At 37.3% G+C, this 22054-nt stretch overlaps 1 protein-coding gene across 1 annotated transcript in view; it reads right to left on the reverse strand.

Annotated features, from left to right (window-relative positions):
• Nucleotides 1–22054, reverse strand: part of LOC133630875 (adenylate cyclase type 1-like) — a 136454-nt gene that overhangs the window by 85381 nt on the left and 29019 nt on the right. The window contains 2 exon segments of the mRNA XM_062022690.1: nt 9438–9556; nt 9644–9793. Of these exon segments, the coding sequence (XP_061878674.1) occupies nt 9438–9556; nt 9644–9793 (269 nt within the window).

Genomic DNA, 22054 nt, shown 5'->3' on the forward strand with positions numbered 1-22054 from the left:
CATCTGTGTTCGTGAATCTGTTTCAATCATGTTCATTGCATTATGAAGAAGGAAGCTGAGCAAGCAAAGAAGAAAGTTGTCGGTGCGAAATGGACGTATTTTTCGAACGTAGTCAGCCACAACAGTACACAGCCGGCGCTTCTTTGTTTACATTCCCGAAAGATGCAGTCAAGATGGAAGAACTCGGATAACAGAGACTCTAACCAGGAGGACATTTGACTTGGATACACAGACGCCTGTAGAGAACTGGGACAACACAGACTCTTATCAGGATTACTTTGATTTGGATGACAAAGACGCAGACGTGCTACTGTGAGTATGCAGCTTTGGCTTTTTTTTGCGTATGTACGTAACTTTTTTTAAATATATAAGCTTTATGAACCTTGGGTTAGGTGAACGGTCTTTTGGGCTGAGTGATTGTGTGCGTTGATCAAGTGTTTGAATTGTATTGGCGTGTTCTATGGAGCTAGGAGCTAGCAGAGGAGCTAGCATAACACGTACCGTACCTACGTGCGCGTCACGTACGTAACTTTTTAAAAATATATAAGCTTTATGAACCTTGGGTTAGGTGAACGGTCTTTTGGGCTGAGTGATTGTGTGTGTTGATCAGGTGTTTGAATTGTATTGGCGTGTTCTATGGAGCTAGGAGCTAGCAGAGGAGCTAGGAGCTAGCATAACAAACACGCAGGTGTTATTATGCAGGATTAATTTGTGGCATATTAAATATAAGCCTGGTTGTGTTGTGGCTAATAGAGTATATATATGTCTTGTGTTTATTTACTGTTGTAGTCATTCCCAGCTGAATATCAGGTACCGTGAGTATGCAGCCTTGGCTGCTAAACATTCGATAACTTGACCGTATGTGCGCGTCACGTACGTAACTTTTTAAAAATATATAAGCTTTATGAACCTTGGGTTAGGTAAACGGTCTTTTGGGCTGAGTGATTGTGTGTGTTGATCAGGTGTTTGAATTGTATTGGCGTGTTCTATGGAGCTAGGAGCTAGCAGAGGAGCTAGGAGCTAGCATAACAAACACGCAGGTGTTTTTATGCAGGATTAATTTGTGGCATATTAAATATAAGCCTGGTTGTGTTGTGGCTAATAGAGTATATATATGTCTTGTGTTTATTTACTGTTGTAGTCATTCCCAGCTGAATATCAGGTCACCCCCGGCTCTCACAGCATCTTCCCTATCTGAATAGCTTCAACTCCCCACTAGTCCTTCACTTGCACTTTACTCATCCACAAATCTTTCATCCTCGCTCAAATTAATGGGGAAATTGTCGCTTTCTCGGTCCGAATCTCTCTCACTTCATGCGGCCATCATTGTAAACAATAGGGAACTTTGCGTATATGTTCAACTGACTACGTCACGCTACTTCCGGTAGGTGCAAGCCTTTTTTTTATCAGATACCAAAAGTTGCAATCTTTATCGTCGTTGTTCTATACTAAATCCTTTCAGCAAAAATATGGCAATATCGCAAAATGATCAAGTATGACACATAGAATAGATCTGCTATCCCCGTTTAAATAAAACAAATTCATTTCAGTAGGCCTTTAAAAGAACCGTTTATAAGACCCAATGCAATGGAAAACATCACATCTCTAAGTGCTTTGAGGCCATGCCAGGACATGATTTTATTCTATGCGGAATTTAAGGAAATATATATTTTTTAGGATGGACGGCAAAGATGAAATGACCGCTTCATTCTCAGCAGCAAACACATCCAATGACCTCATGTGACCTCCCTTGTGCCCTGTTATTTTTGGCTTACCTCATTTCAACCTCCATTGTCTTTTACCTAGAGCAGGGGTGTCAAACTTGTTTTCATTGAGGGCCACTTCGCAGTTATGGCTGCCCTCAGAGGGCCGCATTTAACAATGAGTAATATATAAATGATAAATAATAAATGGGTTATACTTGTATAGCGCTTTTCTATATATGAATATACATGTATATACATAATACATTAACAATAATTTTTTTACGTAAGCTGCAAGAAAAATATCTAAATTTTACTTTAAAAACTGGCAGCTCAGTCACCAGAATTTTACACTAAAAGCAGTGGGTTTTTCACAGCATATAAAAAAATGGAATAAATGGAATGGAATGGAGAAACAATACCCTTTTTTAGTGGTAAAATTCAAGCACCAGAGCTGCCAGTTTTTTTGTTTTTTACCATAAAATCTTGTTGTTTTAATGTTTTTTTTGTTTGTTATTTAATGTTGGAGTGTCTTACGGTATATGGAAAAAAACAGTAGTACTGTTTTTTGAGTTGATTTTACGGTAAAAAAAAAACTCAGTCAGCGGATTTTAACCGTAAAATCTATTGTCAATTTTACAGTGTACAATTTGATTGATAATTTGTTTTGAAATCATAAGTCAAGCAGATATTTAAATACAGTATTTATCTTTATTTTAACAAAAAGTATTTCTGGAATACATGATAATATTTTGATTTTGATAATATTGAATTTTAAAAGATATGCAATTGCATGCAGTACATGATTTTTAATGTCAAAAGGGAAAGAACAAATATATTTAGTAAGAAAAAATTAATCATTTTATTAACGCATATTATTTCCAGGCTTTCGCGAGCCACGTAAAATAATGTGGCGGGCCAGATTTGGCCCCCTGTGACCTAGAGCATACACTGAGCTTAAAAGGGAACTGCACTTTTGGGGGGAATTTTGCCTACTCATTATTTAAAACAAGATTCCGTGATTTTTTTTAAATGCATTCTAACTAGCAAGTAAATACGATCAAAAGTCTGCTTACATAGGAGCCTATGGGCTATAAAGCACTTAAAAAAATATCCATACACCTCCATTAAGATTTTGTATACACACTACAAGTATATATGTATTGTAGTAACATGCACTTTTATAATAACATTTAGTATGTATGTATTTTGCTCATTTTAAGCATACGACAGCGCATCACTGACGACTACCCAACAAACATAATAAAACATTAGAGGGCTTAATGGACGGAATAAAGGACCTACCATCGACTCCATTGTAATCTGACTTTTATTTACGTTTATTTATGAGTTAGAATGCGTTAAAAAAAATATATCCGTCTTTTTGTCTCTTATAAGTATTGTGAAAAAAAAGTGCAGTTCCTCTTACCTTTTGCTTTGAAACAGAGCTTTATCTGTGACATACTGTATATAATATACTATACAGTGTACAAGAAAGTTTGTTTCCACTCTGTTAGTTTGCTGTTTATTCCATTTAAGCGTCAGCTCTGCATAATTCTGAAAAGGTATTTAAAGCCCATGTGGAGAGCTGGAGGTGTAAAGTTGAATTTAGCACTCATGTGAACTTGTGATTTTTACTGTGAGCTGGCAAAGATATTTGCTGTAGAAATTAGCATTTGTGTGAAGAATAATTTACTTGAAGGCAATTGGTATATTCGGGGGTGCCATTCCAATGCTGAAACCTGCTGTGAACTACATGTATAATAAACACTCATAGGTAGGAGAGTCACACCTTATTAATTATTTGACCTTTAAATATCAGTGATCAAACTAACCCTTAAGTAGTCATTAAATTCAAGTACATGTTTGTCTAAAAATAACAACAAAAGCTGGGTACAAATTAATATTATTACCGTATTTTTCGGACCATAGGGCGCACCGGATTAAAAGGCGCACTGCCAATGAGTGGGTCTAGTCAGGTCTTTTTTCATACAAAAGGCGCACCGGATTATAAGACGCATTAAAGGGGTCAGATTATGATTTTTTTCTAAATTTAAAGCACTTCCTTGTGGTCTACATAACATGTCATGGTGGTTCATTGGTCAAAATGTTGCATAGATTATGTTTTACAGATCATCTTCAAGTCGCTTTCTGACAGTCGCTTCAGGATGCGCCGTTTTGTGGGCGGTCTTATTTACGCTGCTCACCTTCGACAGCGTCTTCTCCCCGTCATCTTTGTTGTAGCGGTGTAGCGTGCAAGGACGGGAGTGGAAGAAGTGTCAAAAGATGGAGCTAACTGTTTTAATGACATTCTTAAATCAATAACGGAGCAACACTTTCTCATCCGTGGCTCAAAAATGCAACATCAACGCCGGGAATGTGTCCCGCGAAAAACCGTCCAACCGGAACTCTCTAATAACTAAAGTTCCGTGGGTGAATTATGTAAACTCACTACAGTTTTTAGCGCTTTGATAGCTAGTTTACTGACAGATATAAGTAAGAACTTTACACTACTTTATATTAGAAATGGCAACAGTGGAAGATGAATGCCACATAAGAAGGTAGAGAAAAAGAAGAAGCTTATGACTACGGTGTCGGCACAGACTACTATGGCGGAGGTGCGCACATTTTCAGGACTTATGCAGATCCCAAATACACATCAGCAGGAACCAGAAGGTAAGAAAAGTTGGTTTTGCATAATATTGTGAAACAAATTGTCAGGTAATACTGTATGTCTGCTAATAGGTGCCATTTTGCGGTCCTCATACACGCACCATAATAATGCACCGACAATCCATCAAGCCGTGCGGCATCATAGTTTACCAAAGTCATACTAAAAACATTTTGACAGATTTTTGAGCGCCGTGTGTAATGTTCTATATTCACAATGGAACATTTCAAGTTTTGGTGTTGTTTACTGGCATCGTATTGCAGTCTACACATATCTCTTATGTATGACTACCATCTACTGGTCACTTTTATCATTACACCATGTACCAAATAAAATTGCTTCGAGGTCAGTAAACACAACCAGAATTATGCCATTCATTAGGCGCACCGGGTTATAAGGTGCACTGTCGATTTTTTAGAAAATTAAAGGATTTTAAGTGCGCCTTATAGTCCGAAAAATACGGTACATTGTTGCCTAAGAAAGGTCAATTGTTGACAGCAATTGACTTTCATTTAGTGCAATTTTGTCAGATTTCAAATTTACCTTTCCAAAAACCGTATCTTTTATTGTTTTTCCACTCTGAGCCAGTCTTTCAAAACTACTTAAAAAAAACAATCATTAGAATAATTTCAATAAAATTTATTTCAAGGTTTGTTATTGCTATTATTAGACCCTGTGAAGAAAAAATCTAATTTTCATGCATTTGTATTTATCAATTTTATCTATTTTAAGACGAAAACTCACACTCTGGGTGTGAAGTTTTCAATGGTTGAAATCTGCGCTTTTGAGTGTTATAGGAGTTATTACGGTAATCTACGTCACAGGAACAAAGCAGCAACTCTATCGGACATTGTGACTTTTGGTATTAGTGTTACAGAAATAAAGGAACCCAAACACACATACTGTACAGCAGATTATATATACATATATCATTTATACACACATACACCATGGCCCCCCCCAGACACATTTTTCTCTCTCAATGTGGCCCCCGAGTCAAAATATTTGCCCTGCTCTGCATTAGATGGTCAAAAATGGCATTATTAATGATTTTCTGTGGGTTTTTGTTGCACCGTATATTGGCTAATGGCTAGAAATAAAACACTGAATGGCACAAAATATCCCAAGTATCTCCTCAGGGTGACAATTATTGTAGTCAACCTCTCCCAACTTGTTCACTGCTCCCACGTTTACCAGAGTTTAATCATATTTTTATTTTTAGCAACTGATCACAACAATATCCGCCTGGCTGGAGCCTAATCAGATCAAACACTGCCCACCTTTCTCTAAAATATAATAATGAAAGCAAGGAGTAAATTGAGCCGCACGCTGTTTATGTTCTAATTAAAGTCCACCCCGACGACATAAATCCCGTCTGCGTCTGATCTGGACGGCTCTCAGAGGGGGGCTCTATCAGTAGGGAGGCACAAAAGCAATCAGCAAAACTCCTTTCAGATGGTATCCATATTTAGACACACACACACACACACACACACACACACGTACGTACACAGTGTGTTACGCAACAAGAATGTCGTCTCTATTGCATTTAATCCCCTGGAGCAACTTAATCCTGAGGCTGAGAAAACTTTCCTTCCCAAAACTTGCTGTTTTTCTAAACAAGGCATGGAAAAAAGGAAACAAGGAAACTGATTGTGATAATCATTTCTGTTTGATTTTATTTCATCACGTATTTTTTCATTTTAAAAATAAAAAAACAAAAACAATTATATGTATTATTGTTGCAATGACAATTGATACCTTGGATGGCATTGTTTATTTAAAAAAATGCATTTAATATATTTAAAAGGCTGAATATTTATTGAATTTTCAACGATGACTATACAAAATAAAATTAAAATAAAAGCTAATATAATTATAATGGCAGATTTTTGTTTAATTTTATTTCATTGTGTATTTTTGATTTCAATGATTATTTGTAAAAAAAAAACAAAAAAAAACAACAAAACAAATTCATTATTACGATAATGACGATAGATTTCATGTACCGAAAAAAAAATGTTTAAACACATTTATTATATTTAAAATGTTTAATATATATATTGAATTTTCTATGTTGACTATACAAAATAAAAATAAAAAGATAACTATAATGCTAGATTTTTGTTTGATTTTAATTCATTGTATATTTTTTATTTCAATGATTATTTGTAAAACAAATAAACAATTAAAAATTAATAATCATTATTACTACAATGACAATAGATACCCCTTTATGCATGTTAATTTTATTTTTTTTAAACACATTTATTATATGTTGAATATTTATTGCATTTTCAACATCAAATAAACAAAATAGTTAAATGATAATAATAAATACTAGTATTTTGTTTCATTTATGATTTGGCCATGCATGGGTTTTCCTGATCTACTTTATCTATTCTTATGATACATATATTAGGAACATTTCCATTACAATGATAGATTTTTTTCAATCATACCTCGCAGACACAGTAGATTAAAGCAAGCAATATAATCTTATCATCATTTCCAACTATGACATAAAGTTGGAATTACAGACATTATATGGTATTAAGGTATAGTTTATGGTGTGTTTTTGGGGGGGGTTTTTTGCACCCAAAAAGTGTTAATACTGTAAGTGATGTACTTATTACGCTCCAGCTGTAACGTGCATCTTTGTTGTAAGTTTTCATTAACAAATTTGGAGAAACTGAAATCGTCATGTAAAATTGCTAATGCTAAATCAGTAGCATGTTAATAGCAAAGGCAAAGCATTTGTGGAAAAGTGGAGGCTTGTTTTACTCACGTCGGAGCGTTTTTTGAGTCAACTGATTTGTTGGCATGGAAAATTGCAACATTACCTGGAGGTAGTTTGGCTAAGTCCGCTCTTATAAGAGTGATCGCTAAGTACCTAAGCGCAAAGAGCCCACTAACCCTAGTACGGTATACGGTATGTACGGTATGGTATGCGGTATACGGGGCGTATTGTGGCGACCCATCAGCGTTCCTGTTCTGTACACTGTTTGTCTAATCTTGAACGGGTTTGTGCTGAAAACAACGTTTCTTTGTACTTGCCATGACAATAAAGACCATACCGTATTGTCTTAAAAAATGCAGAATATTTTTTGGTCCAATTTTAATGGAATAATTTAAGAATGATTTTGGTAGAATGATTTACCGTATTTTCCAGACAATAGGGCGCACCGGATTATAAGGCGCACTGCTGATGCATGGTCTATTTTCGATCTTTTTTCATATATAGGGCGCACGGGATTATAGGGTGCAATAAAGGAGTCATAATATATATATATTTTTTTTTTTCTAAATGTAAAACACTTCTTTGTGGTCAACATAACATGTAATGGTGGTTCTTTAATCAAAATGTTGCATAGATTATGTTTGACAGATCATCTTCAAGCAGCTTTTTGACAGTCGCTTCAGGATGCGCCGTTTTGTGGGCGGTCTTATTTACGTGGCTCACCTTCGACAGCGTCTTCTCCCTGTCATCTTTGTTGTAGCGGTGTAGCGTGCAAGGACGGGGGTGGAAGAAGTGTCAAAAGATGGAGCTAACTGTTTTAATGACATTCAGACTTTACTTAAATCAATAACGGAGCAGCATCTCCTCATCCGGAAACAACAACAAGGCCGGAAATGTGTCCTGTGAAAAACTGTCCGACCGGAACTCTCTAATAACTAAAGTTCCTTGGGTGAATTATGTAAACTCACTACTCACCGGTATGTTTTAGCGCTTTCATGGGGAGTTTACCGAGAGTTATAAGTAAGAACTTTACACTACTTTATATTAGTAATGGCAACAGCGGAGGATGAATGCCACATAAGAAGGTAGAGAAAAAGAAGCTTATCGACTACGGTGTTGGCACGGACTACAAAGGCGGACGCGCACAATTTTTTACAATTTATGCAGATCCCAAATACAGATCAGCAGGTACCATAAGGTAAGAAAAGTTGCTTTTGCATAATGTTGTGAAACAAAACGCCAGATAATATGTCTTACCTTATACACACACCATAATAATACTTAATATTTAATGTGCCGACAATCCATCAAGCAATGCAGCTTCATAGCTTACCAAAGTCGTACTAAAATATTGTGATAGATTTTTGAGTGCTTTGTGTAATGTTCTGTATTTTCTATGGAACATATATAATGTTGGTGTTGTTTACTTGAGTCATATTGCCATCATAGTGCAGTCTACATGTATCTCTTATGTTTGACTGCCATCTGCTGGTCACACTTATCATTACACCATGTACCAAATAAAATTGGTTCGAGGTCGGTAAGCAAAACCAGAATTATTTCGTACATTAAGTGCGTACAGGCGCACTGTCGAGTTTTGAGGAAAAAAATGATTTTGAGTGCGCCTTATAGTCCAGAAAATACAATAATTCTGTGGTTTTATTTATGGATCAGTCATGCTGGGTTACACCAATAATACAAATGTTTATATTTTTATGAAAAACTTATTCGACACACCTTTTTGGCATTCCAAAAAACATTCATTAGGGCTCGTACCAAATGGAGTGTCGAGCTAATGCAACTTCCATCTATTTTAGGGAGCGGTCCATCCGGGATCCATCCATTTAATGGAGCTGGAAAGTGGAAATGTGTTTTTCTGGAGTTCCTCAACTACTTGTTTCACTGTCCAACTTCCTGAGAAGCATAATAATCATCAACTGCCTCCCAGTGAAACATCATTTGCATGCATGACTACCAGAGAAATCTACTTGCCATCGTTTCATTTGCCTCATTCTCCAGCAGGAAGCCAAAACATCACTAGCCCTTTTTTTTTTTTGGCCCTCCGGGGAGCAGCTGAGACTTGATGACCCAAAAGTTGCACACTTGTGGCCCATTATCCCATTCTTAGTGAGTCCCTAATTGGATCTTTTATGTCAGTAGATGTTGGCTTGGTTCTGTTTAATGATCCTCAACGGCAAATCTTTAAATGCCGTATTGTCTCCATGCTGTTGTTCAACGTGTCTATACTCCGTCGGCTTGAAGTGCCTAAACGGGTCTGATGCCACTGTGATATGTAGTCTATGTAAGCATAATAGAATCCTACCTGACATTATCATGCCGCTGGATGTAAATTTTGTGAAAGATCCTTTCAGGGGGCTTCAGGAAGTCCTCCTTCATCTCCATAGCTACATTCCTGGGCAACAAACTCATGAGGAGGCGCTCCTGAATATGTGTTTGGTTGCAAAAAAAAAAAAAAGTAGAATGTACATCATCGTGATTTCATCGTGCGCAAAGTGTGACCGTGCGTACCTGTTTCTCGTTCTCGTCCTCCATGCGCAGTTTCTCTTCGATGCAGTTGCGAGCCTGCAGGAAGGCCTTCCTCTGCGTTCGCTCGGTCAGGATGCGCACGAACAGACCCGACAGGTTGACACTGGTGAACAGCACCGTGTTGGCAACAAGCTGGAGTCAAAGGAGGAGGTACAACTTGACTGTCATGCTAATGGTAACAAGGAGGAAATGTCTCTGCCATGGGGTTGCAAGGGCTGTTTTGCCATCATGTCAGGTTTAAAATGAAAAAATTATTGACAGTGCAGTGGATAAACTGCACTGTCACACAAATTAAGGCCCGGGAGCCACATGCGGCCCATTAAGCTTTTCAATCTGGCCCGCCGGACATTCCCAAAATTATTTTTAGATCTTTAAGATGGAAACTGTAGCTGCCATTCTGATTTCAAATGACCGTAAGTCTTGAACTATATGAAGTATTTCAATGGTTAGAATCTACGCTTTTGCATGATATACTAGTTACTATGGTAATCTAATTAGTTACTATGGTAATCTACGTCACAGCAGCTCAGACAAGGCACCAAGCAGTGTGGGTGGAGAGCGTTTCCACAGAGTGTTTCCAGAGCGGCCAGCCTGAAATGCGGGTGTCAGGGACAGACGCGGAAGGAGATTTTTACAATAAAGTTATAAAGCTCAGTGATATATCAGATCGTATTGTAAAATATGTCGATCGAGAGGGTGTGTGAAGTTCATATGTAGTCAATATTCAGTGTTTTATCGTTCATAGTTAATATTGTAAATCCAACATTCTTTATTTTCATGTACATTCTGGGTGTCCCATTCAGTAAAAAAATTTAAAATTCCATTCCGTTTTTTAAGGCGGTCTGTCATAACGTTTTTAGCATTCAATCAGACATTATTGTGAGGTTTTGTATTAGTGTTCCTAAAAATAGGACCCAAGCACACATAGTGTACAGCAGATTTTCACAGCGTCCATATTTACATATATAAATATATATATGTGTGTGTGTGTGTGTGTGTGTGTGTGTGTGTGTGTGTGTGTGTGTGTGTGTGTGTGTGTGTGTGTGTGTGTGTGTGTGTGTGTGTGTGTGTGTGTGTGTGTGTGTGTGTATGTATACGTACAGTGTTGGCGCTAGGAATTTTCAAAATGGGGTCCCAGGGACCCCATCAAGTCATAAAAATGGGGTCCCACAGTCAATTTTTGGAGTCCCACTTTTTTGTAACCGTTTTGAAAACAAATGAGAAATGTATGCATTGTCCTGTTATATCTCACATTCTATATTATGTTTTGGAAAAAGGTTGTCATAAACGTTACTTAATTCAATAAAGAAAATGATACAAAAGAAAACACATCAATAATTCATAATAACATTGATTTTGATTCAATATTATGTTTTGAGCAATGACATTTTGAAAGAAAAAAAAACAGCTTTGTTTTATTAGTCAACATTGCATTTTTTTCTAAATAACATTTAACCTTTAAGCTTTTTTATTTCACTTTTGTTATGTTTTTGTTTATTTTAATAGTATTTTTAGAATGTGCCGTGGGCCTTTAAAACATTAGCTGTGGGCCGCAAATGGCCTCCGGGGCACACTTCTGACACCCCTGCTATAGATAATAAAAAATTAAATCTGATAAATCTATGGATAAAAAGCAGAGCCTGGCGACGCATGCGCGTTTATCATAACTCTCTCGGTCTCTGTCTCTGCCCCTCCCTCATGAATGCTGCTGCGCGCACAATTTGTTTTGTTTTTAACCCCTTCCTAACCCTGAACGTACATTGAAAATACACGCAACCCTAACTCAAAATGCCGGACATTTGAGGCATTTAAGAAACTCCGCCAGGACAGCCCCGCAAAAGAGGACATGTCCGGTGAAAAGAGGACGTATGGTCAGTCTATCGTAGCCCTGTCGTTGCTAGCATGCCGTGTGTTGTGCCTCGGTGTGCATTGTTTACAAAACGTGCGGTACGCTACTTAATATGTCCGTGTGGAAACTCGTTCGGTACACCTCCGAACCGAGCCGAAACCCCCGTACCGAAAAAGTTCAATACAAATACACGTACCGTTACACCCCTAATATACTGTCTATACATTTATATTAGGGCTGTGAATCTTAATACATACAGTACATACACACACACATATACTGTATATATATATATATATATATTAATATACACTGTGTATATATATATATATACAGTCAAGAAAATAAGTATTTGAACACCCTGCTATTTTGCAAGTTCTCCCACTTAAAAATCATGGAGGGGTCTGAAATTTTCACGGTAGGTGCATGTCCACTGTATGAGAGATAACCTAAAAAAAAAAAATCCAGAAATCACAATCTATGATTTTTTAACAATTTATTTGCGTGATACAGCTGAAAATAAGTATTTGAACACCTGTCTATCAGCTAGAATTCTGACCCTCAAAGACCCGTTAGTCCGCCTTTAAAAGTCCTCCTCCACTCCACAGTATTATCCTGAATCAGATGCACTTGTGTGAGGTCGTTAGCTGCATAAAGACACCTGTCCACACCATACAATCAGTAAGACCCAAACATTCAAATGTCACTATTTTACAAGAAAAACCAAAACATTGGCAATATTGTGATAAAAGTCAGAATTTTATGACAAATGTCACCATTTTGCATTAAAAAATAACAATTTTACATAAAAAAAGTAACAATTTTACGAGAAAATATTGCAATATTACAGAAACAGAAAGAATATGAGAAATTGTTCCCAATTTTATAATAAAAAAGTCGACACATTGTGAGAAAATGACTGCTCTGAGTTAATTGTTTTATTTAATTTATTTTTTTGTTTGTAATTGGTTTTTATTCTTCATTATTTACTTCAAGTTATTACTGTATGTCTCCATATACATTTTTATTTTATTTTTTTAAATTAATTTTGGCCAAAAGGGGCGCATTTCAATTTCTTACACACACTTGTTATTACATATGTTGACCAGAGGGGGAGCACTTTTAAAACCGACACACCGTCAATGTGAAAAATCCCTCCTTTTTGGGACCACCGTAATTTTGATAGATTTCCCAACCAGGGGTGCAAATGAGACCTGTGTGAGGTCGTTAGCTGCATAAAGACACCTGTCCACACCATACAATCAGTAAGACCCAAACATTCAGCATGGCTAAGAGCAAAGAGCTGTCCAAAGACACCAGAGACAAAAGTGTACAACTCCACAAGGATGGAAAGGGCTACGGAGAAATTGCCAAGCAGCTTGGTGAGAAAAGGTCCACTGTTGGAGCAATCATTAGAAAATGGAAGAAGCTAAACATGACGGTCAATCTCAATCGGAGTGGAGCCCCATGCAAGATATCACCTGGTGGGGTCTCAATGATGCTAAGCAAGGTGAGGAATCAGCCCAGGACTACACGGCAGGACTTGGTCAATGACCTGAAAAGAGCTGGGACCACTGTTTCCATGGTCACTGTTGGTAATACACTAAGACGTCATGGTTTGAAATCATGCATGGCACGGAAGGTTCCCCTGCTTCAACCAGCACATGTTAAGGCCTGTCTTAAGTTTGCCAATGACCATTTGGATGATCCAGAGGAGTCATGGGAGAAAGTTTTGTGGACAGATGAGACCAAAATTGACCTTTTTGGTCATAATTCCACTATGCGTGTTTGGAGGAAGAAGAATGATGCGTACCATCCCAAGAACACCATTCCTACTGTGAAGCATGGGGGTGGTAGCATCATGCTTTGGGGGTGTTTTTCTGCTCACGGGACAGGACGACTGTACTGTATTAAGGAGAGGATGACTGCAGCCATGTATTGTGAGATTTTGGCCAAAAACCTCCTTCCCTCAGTCAGATCATTGAAGATGAGTCGTGGCTGGATCTTCCAACATGACAATGACCCAAAGCACACAGCCAGGAAAACCAAGAAGTGGCTTCGTAAGAACCATGTCAAGGTTCTGGAGGGGCCTAGCCAGTCTCCAGACCTAAATCCAATTGAAAATCTTTGGAGGGAGCTGAAAGTCTATGTTACTCAGCGACAGCCAAGAGACCTGACTGATCTAGAGAAGATCCGTGTGGAGGAGTGGGCGAAAATCCCTCCTGCAGTCTGTGCAAACCTGGTGAAGAACTACAGGAAACGTTTGACCTCTGTAATTGCAAACAAAGGCTACTCTACCAAATATTAATGTTGGTGTTCAAATACTTATTTTCAGCTTTATCACACGAATAAATTGTTAAAAAATCATAGATTGTGATTTCTGGATTTTTCTTTTTAGTTTATCTCTCATACAGTGGACATGCACCTACCATGAAAATTTCAGACCCCTCCATGATTTCTAAGTGGGAGAACTTGCAAAATAGCGGGGTGTTCAAATACTTATTTTCTTGACTGTATATATATATATATATATATATATATATATATATATACATATACATATACATATACATACATACATACATACATACATACATACATACATACATACATACATACATACATACATACATACATACATACATACATACATACATATATATATATATATATATATATATATATATATATATATATATATATATATATATATATATATATATATATATATATATATATATATATATATATATATATATATATACACATACATACATACATACATACATATTATTGGGGATGACGAGTCGATTCAGAATCAATTCTCGATTCAAAGCGATTCTTGATTCAAAATCAATACTTTTTTAATAACATTGGGTGCCTGTTGTATAATTATAAAATAGATAAATAGCTGTAATAAATTTCTAGATTAATTAAAAAAAATTGTTTTGTTTAAAAAAATATATACTTAAACATTTAATCAAGTCAAATACAAATAAGGCAACAAGGGAAGTATCCCGCACTTCTCTTTTCTAAAGTAAATCTGTACAGCAGATATAGATAATCTACATCAACAATATGATTTGTCTGAGTGGCTGGACAGGACAGATGAAAGAAAAATTCATTAATTAATTCCAAAAAAATTTTTTTTTACTCCCCTAATATGTACGTATATAGAAGTGTTTCATTGAAGATTAAAATCATCAAATGTCCCTTGAATCAAACTAGTTTGGCATGCTTTATTTCAGCATGAAGAATGTAGAACTACTTCATCCATCACAGTGGACACACACCAGCATGGCTGCTTTTCACCTTGATTTTTTTCTCTTTTTTTTATTGTTATCTCTCCACACTTTCACCAAGGCTGGTTGACTTTGCACACTGACCAGACAAGGTCCTCACACTCACGCTGTTACACTACACCCTTGCACAGACGCGCTACTACATACATTATTCTCTCCATATCTTCAGGTCAGTCATCATTAATCTTTTCTATTTCTGCAGTCAAAGAAATAAGAGCGCTTAAACAAATTTACAACGCGTTCTCTCCCCACTGTTACAGCGTGGTTTCAGTAAATTGTCTGCGCATACACTTGTATGAGCACAGATAAATAAGTACGGGCGTGTTAGTAGCTTTAATTAATAGCTCTTTCGTGGTGTAATAACTAAAGTTAGTGCATCAATGACGGCAGCAGTGACATTTTTATGATGTCATTCTGCACAGGAATTATTAACAAGACAATACCGCTTTGTCATTTGCACCTGTTAATGCAGCGGCATTAATGGTCTGCAATATAAACTGTTGATGTTTATGGTTATGTTTGCTGTTGGGGTTTGTCTCGTAGACATCAGATCAGCATCAGATTGAGGCCACATTAAGAAGTAGTCCGAATCCGTTTGCAATCTGATCTTTTCAAATGTGACTGCAGTGTAGACGGCAATGCGACCTCTTTGCGACTGTTACGTCATCTTTCGTCGATCTCAGTTGTGTGCACAGGAAAAGACTAAAAGAAAACCACTTTTTTTCCTTGGTTTTTTTTTTTCTTTTTTTTTGGCAATTCTCTTTTTCTACCTCGGATGATACTGGTGTGTATTTCTGGTCTGGTCACCCTCGTCCGCACAGAAGGGTGACACGGCAGTGCGGCTGGATGAGAAGAGACGTCGGAGACGCTTTACTGAACCAAAAGTTGCATTATTACCAGCGAGCGTCATTATACAGGACTGCAGTTCCTGGAGGAGGTCAGGTCGAGAAAATGAGGCGCTCCCTACTTGGAGAAGCCAAACCATCAGTTTTTTTATATTCCTACTTCCTGTCTCTGTGTGAGTGCTAAGTCAGATGAGCGCATCCTGACCATAAAAGGAGATGTTTGTGTTTAAGTGTCTGGAAAACAACTTCTTTAAGTCATAACTTAAATGTTGGCGTTGAGCTAGACAGGTAGTCTCTTCTCATGGACAAGACTATCACTTTTGCATTCCGAAGTCCCAATTAGTGCCCCTTTCCTACGAGAAGTGATCCAATCCACCTGCGAATATCAAACTAAGGGGCCTTATCTTATTATGTGCTCAAACTGAAATACCACTGTTTACTTAAACTTGGTGGGGTTTTTTCTCCAAGATGAATATGAACATTCACCATATGCAAAACATAATATAATTTAATTATTTCACTTCAATGCAACATCGTTTTGTTCAGGAGGTAACACACAGAAGATAATACAAATAATAACAGAAGAAATTAACACATTAAAAAGATGGTTTGACAAAAACAGACTATTTTTAAAACTGAAATGAAACCAAATGTCTAGGTATAATAATAGATGATAAAATGAACTGGAAATCTCATGTAAAAAATATACAACATAAAGTAGCAAGAAACACATCAATAATGAATAAAGCAAAATATGTTCTAGACCAGCGGTTCTTAAAGGCCTACTGAAACCCACTACTACCGACCACGCAGTCTGATAGTTTATATATCAATGATGAAATCTTAACATTGAAACACATGCCAATACGGCCGGGTTAACTTATAAAGTGCAATTTTAAAATTCCCGCCACACTTCCGGTTGAAAAACTCCTTTGGATATGATTTATGCGCGTGACGTCACAGAATCCACGGAAGTGGTTGGACCCCGTCGAACCCGATACAGAAACCTCTTGTTTTCTTCGACAAAATTCCACAGTATTCTGGACATCTGTGTTGGTGAATCTTTTGCAATTTGTTTAATGAACAATGGAGGCTGCAAAGAAGAACGTTGTAGGTGGGATCGATCGGTGTATTAGCGGCTAAGTACAATACTTACAGCAACACAAGGACTACTTACTACGCCTAGCCGATGCTTGCCGCCAAACCCACGGATGGAGTCCTTCGTCGCGCCGTCGATCCCTGGAATGCAGGTGAGCACGGCTGTTGATGGGAAGATGAGGGCTGGCTGGCGTAGGTGGAGCGCTAATGTTTTTATCATAGTTCTGTGAGGTTTCAGGCACAACACCGGTTGCTAAGTTGCTAAATTAGCCTTAGCGTCGTTAGCAACAGCATTGTTAAGCCTTACCAGGCTGAGAATTTTTAACCGTGTAGTTACATGTACATGGTTTAATAGTATTGTTGATCTTCTGTCTATCCTTCCAGTCAGGGATTTATTTATTTTGTTTCTATCTTCATTTGAGAACGATGCTATCACGTTAGCTCAGTAGCTAAGTGTGTCACCGATGTATTGTCGTGGGGATAAAAGTCACTTTAAATGTCCATTTCGCGTGCTCGACTCTCATTTTCAAGAGGATATAGTATCCGAGGTGGTTTAAAATACAAATCCGTGATCCACAATAGAAAAAGGAGAGAGTGTGGAATCCAATGAGCCAGCTTGTACCTAAGTTACGGTCAGAGCGAAAAAAGATACGTCCATCACTGCCTCTCTAATCCTTCACTGTAACGTTCCTCATCTACGAATCTTTCATCCTCGCTCAAATTAATGGGGTAATCGTCGCTTTCTCGGTCCGAATCTCTCTCGCTCCATTGTAAACAAAGGAAAATTGTGAGGAATATTACCTCCTGTGACGTCACGCTACTTCCGGTACAGGCAAGGCTTTTTTTATCAGCGAGCAAAAGTTGCGAACTTTATCGTCGATTTTCTCTACTAAATCCTTTCAGCAAAAATATGGCAATATCGCGAAATGATCAAGTATGACACATAGAATGGATCTGCTATTCCCGTTTAAATAAAACAATTTCATTTCAGTAGGCCTTTAACCTGGGTTTGATCGAACCCTATGGGTTCGGTGAGTCGGCCTCAGGGGTTCGGCAGAGCCTCCGCCACAGCGGTCAAGACACACCAGACTCATGAATTGATTACCGTGGACCCCGACTTAATTAAACAAGTTGAAAAACGTATTCGGGTGTTACCATTTAGTGGTCAATTGTACGGAATATGTACTGTACTGTGCAATCTACAAATACAAGTTTCATTCAATCAATCAATCAATCGTGTGAATAAAAACGTCTCCCTATCAGCGTATCTGTACTGTAAAGTTAACATTTGAATGACAATAAAAAGGAAGTCTAAGTCTAAGTATTATGGATACCCTCAAACAATGTTCCCTCTAATTTTCCATCTGATTTGCAGGTGTGAATTTGTTGTGAGTTCATGCACTGTGTTGGTTTTGTTCTTTGAACAAGGTGATGTTCATGCAGGGTTAATTTTGTGCACCAGTAAAAAAAAACCTAACTTTGTCTTGAATTTAAAAAAATAAAATAAAAAAACATTTAAATTTTCACTAAAGAAGGGTTCGGTGAATGTGCGTATGAAACTGGTGGGGTTCGGTACTTCCAACAAGGTTAAGAACCACTGTTCTAGACCAAAAATCACTCCATATTCTCTACTGCTCGCTAGTGTTACCATATCTGAGTTATTGTGCAGAAATATGGGAAATAACTACAAAAGTACACTTCATTCATTAACGGACCGCGTTACAAAAAAAGATCAATTAGAATAATACATAATGTTGGATATAGAGAACATACCATACCTTTAATTTATTGAATCAAAATTACTGAAATTCCACGACATAGTGAATTTGCAAACAGCTAAAATTATGTACAATGCAAATTATAATCTGCTACCCAATAATATACAACAATTCTTCTCAACAAAAGAGGAGAAATAGACTCTTAGTGGAAAATGTAATTTAAAACATTTGTACGCACGTACAACGCTTAAGATCTTCAGTATATCAGTATGTCGAATTAAATTATGGAATAGATTAAGCAAATAAATCAAACAAAGTACTAATATGATCCACTTCAAGAAACTCTTCAAACTTAAAGTGTTCACAAAGTACAAAGAAAAATAACTACGATAAACATTCTGAATTTATTTCATCCATCCATTCATTTTCTAGATTATGTTATTTATCTCACCATATCCCACCTCTAAAAACATGCACCTGGGGATAGGTTGATTGGTAACACTAAATTGGCCCTAGTGTGTGAATGTGAGTGTGAATGTTGTCTGTCTATCTGTGTTGGCCCTGTGATGAGGTGGCGACTTGTCCAGGGTGTACCCCGCCTTCCGCCCGTGTGCAGCTGAGATAGGCTGCAGCACCCCCCGCGACCCCATAGGGGACAAGCGGTAGAAAATGGATGGATGGATGAAATATAACTTACTTCACTAATTATTATTTATGTATGTTTAATGTTACTACTTATGGAGTATAATGTGAATAAATTGAAAACAGGAAGTGAACAAAAATTTTAGCAACTGCTATGTAAAGGAAAAGGGGTAGGATTAAATAAGATCTGCTTCTTCCTACTCCTTTTCGAACATGTTGAATAGAAGAACTGGAAATTGTGATGTATCATGTTGTATGCATGCATGTTCCAAATAAACACAAACCTCTCGCAGCTGTTTTAGGTCCGTGTATGTCGCAGCCATCCGTTTTTCGTTTGGAATAAAAAAATAGTTTAACATAAAAATCTATTTTCTCTGTTCTTTGGTTTGATAATAATACACAAAAAACAGATCGTTAGCCATGATCCATTATCCGATTTCATTGATGTGTTTAAAAATTGCAAACGATTGGAAAATGTTTTTCCTTATTGCACCTTTAATGTTTGGACATATGGGTAGATTGCTTATGCGCAGTGTCTCTTCTCAGGATCCTCGTCTAGGAGAGACACGGAACAACAACAACAGAAGAAGAAGAAGTAGAGGATGAAGAACAGTGTCGTCAAAACAAATTTCCAGAGACCTGGAAAATTGGTTTCCTTATCAAGCAGGCAAACGGGTCTGTGCACCTGTGCGTACCGTGCACCTGTGCGTAACTCTTCTTCTTCTGTTGTCGCGCGTCACTTGTTGGTTCTTTTTGTTTTCACTTTGTCGAAATGCGCATGAAAATGACGTCGGGGCCACATTGGGGCCAATGCGCGTTTATACTGTAATCCAGGGGAGTCGAACTGGTTTTCACTGAGGGCCACATTGCAGTTGTGGCTGGCCTCAGAGGGCCGTTTGTAACCGTGAACAATTCATAAATCTGAATGTATGAGTATTCACCTCAAGGTATTATTATACAATTGCCTATGCATTTGATTATATTTATATACACTACCGTTCAAAAGTTTGGGGTCACTTGAAATGTCCTTATTTTTGAAGGAAAAGCACTGTACTTTTCAATGAAGATAACTTTAAACTAGTCTTAACTTTAAAGAAATACACTCTATACATTGCTAATGTGGTAAATGACTATTCTAGCTGCAAATGTCTGGTTTTTGGTGCAATATCTACACAAGTTTATAGAGGCCCATTTCCAGCAACTATCACTCCAGTGTTCTAATGGTACAATGTGTTTGCTCATTGGCTCCGAAGGCTAATTGATGATTAGAAAACCCTTGTGCAATCATGTTCACACATCTGAAAACAGTTTAGCTCGTTACAGAAGCTACAAAACTGACCTTCCTTTGAGCAGATTGAGTTTCTGGAGCATCACATTTGTGGGGTCAATTAAACGCTCAAAATGGCCAGAAAAAGAGAACTTTCATCTGAAACTCGACAGTCTATTCTTGTTCTTAGAAATGAAGGCTATTCCTCAAAATTGTTTGGGTGACCCCAAACTTTTGAACGGTAGTGTATATATATATTTTCTTAATCTTTACATTTTACAGTAAAAAAACTGGCAGCTCAGTCGCTACAGTTTTACTGTAAAATGTATGGTGTTTTTTTTCAGCATATTACTGTAAATTGAAAAAGGGTACTATAGTTTTTGTACGACAAAATCCTAGCAACTGAGCTGCCAGTTTTTTACTGTATATTTTACAGTATTGGTATTTTTACAGTGTACAGTTGGATGGAAAACTTGCTTTGAAATCATAAGTCAAGCACAAATTTGTCATTATTATTATTATTATTATTTTTTAAGTTTGAAATGTATGATAGTATTAAATTTGTTGCATTTTTAGATAATATTACATTTACAAAGATATGCAATTGCACGCAATAGGTGTATTTTTTTCTGTCAAAATGGAAAGAACTAATACATTTTGTAAAGTAGCGTATTTTCCGGACCATACGGCGCATTGGATTATAAGGTGCAATGCCAATGACTGGTCTATTTTTTATCTTTTTTTCATATATAAGGTGCACCGGATTATAGGGCGCATTAAAGGAGTCATATTTTAATAATTTTTTGTAAATGGAAAACACTTTCTTGTGGTCTACAGTACATAACATGTAATGGTGGTTCTTTGGTCAAAATGTTGCATAGATTATGTTTTACAGATCATCTTCAAGTCGCTTTCTGACAGTCTCTTTAGGGTCCGCCGTTTTGTGGGCGGTCTTATTTACGTGGCTCACCTTCGACAGCGTCTTCTCCTCATCATCTTTGTTGTAGCGGTGCAGCGTGCAAGGACGGGAGTGGAAGAAGTGTCAAAAGATGGAGCTAACTGTCTACATTCAGACTTTACTTCAATCAATAACAGAGCAGCATCTCCTCATCCGTGGCTCACTAGTGCAACAACAACGCCAGAAATGTGTCCCGTGAAAAACCGTCCGACCGGAACTCTCTAATAACTAAAGTTCCTTGGGTGAATAATGTAAACTCACTACACCGGTATGTTTTAGCGCTTTCATGGCGAGTTTACTGACAGATATAAGTAAGAACTTTACACTATTTTATATTAGAAATGGCAACAGCGGAGAATGAATGTCCCATAACAAGAAGATAAAGAAAAAAAAGAAGCTCATTGACTACGGCCTCGTCACGGAGTACAAAGGTGGACGCGTGTAATTTTTCAGGATTTATGCAGATCCCAAATACAAATCAGCAGGTACCAGAAGGTAAGAAAAGTTGCTTTTGCATAATATTGCGAAACAAAACGCCAGATCATGTCTTACCTTATACACACACACCATAATAACACTCATACGTTTAAAGCGCCGACAATCCATCAAGCGGTGCGGCTTCATAGCTTACCAAAGTCGAACTAAAACATTTTGATAGATTTTTGAGCGCCGTGTGTAATGTTTTATATTTTCAATGGAACATATAAAATGTTG

Source organism: Entelurus aequoreus, linkage group LG16 (genome assembly GCF_033978785.1).
Source record: "Entelurus aequoreus isolate RoL-2023_Sb linkage group LG16, RoL_Eaeq_v1.1, whole genome shotgun sequence".
Lineage (NCBI taxonomy): Eukaryota > Metazoa > Chordata > Actinopteri > Syngnathiformes > Syngnathidae > Entelurus > Entelurus aequoreus.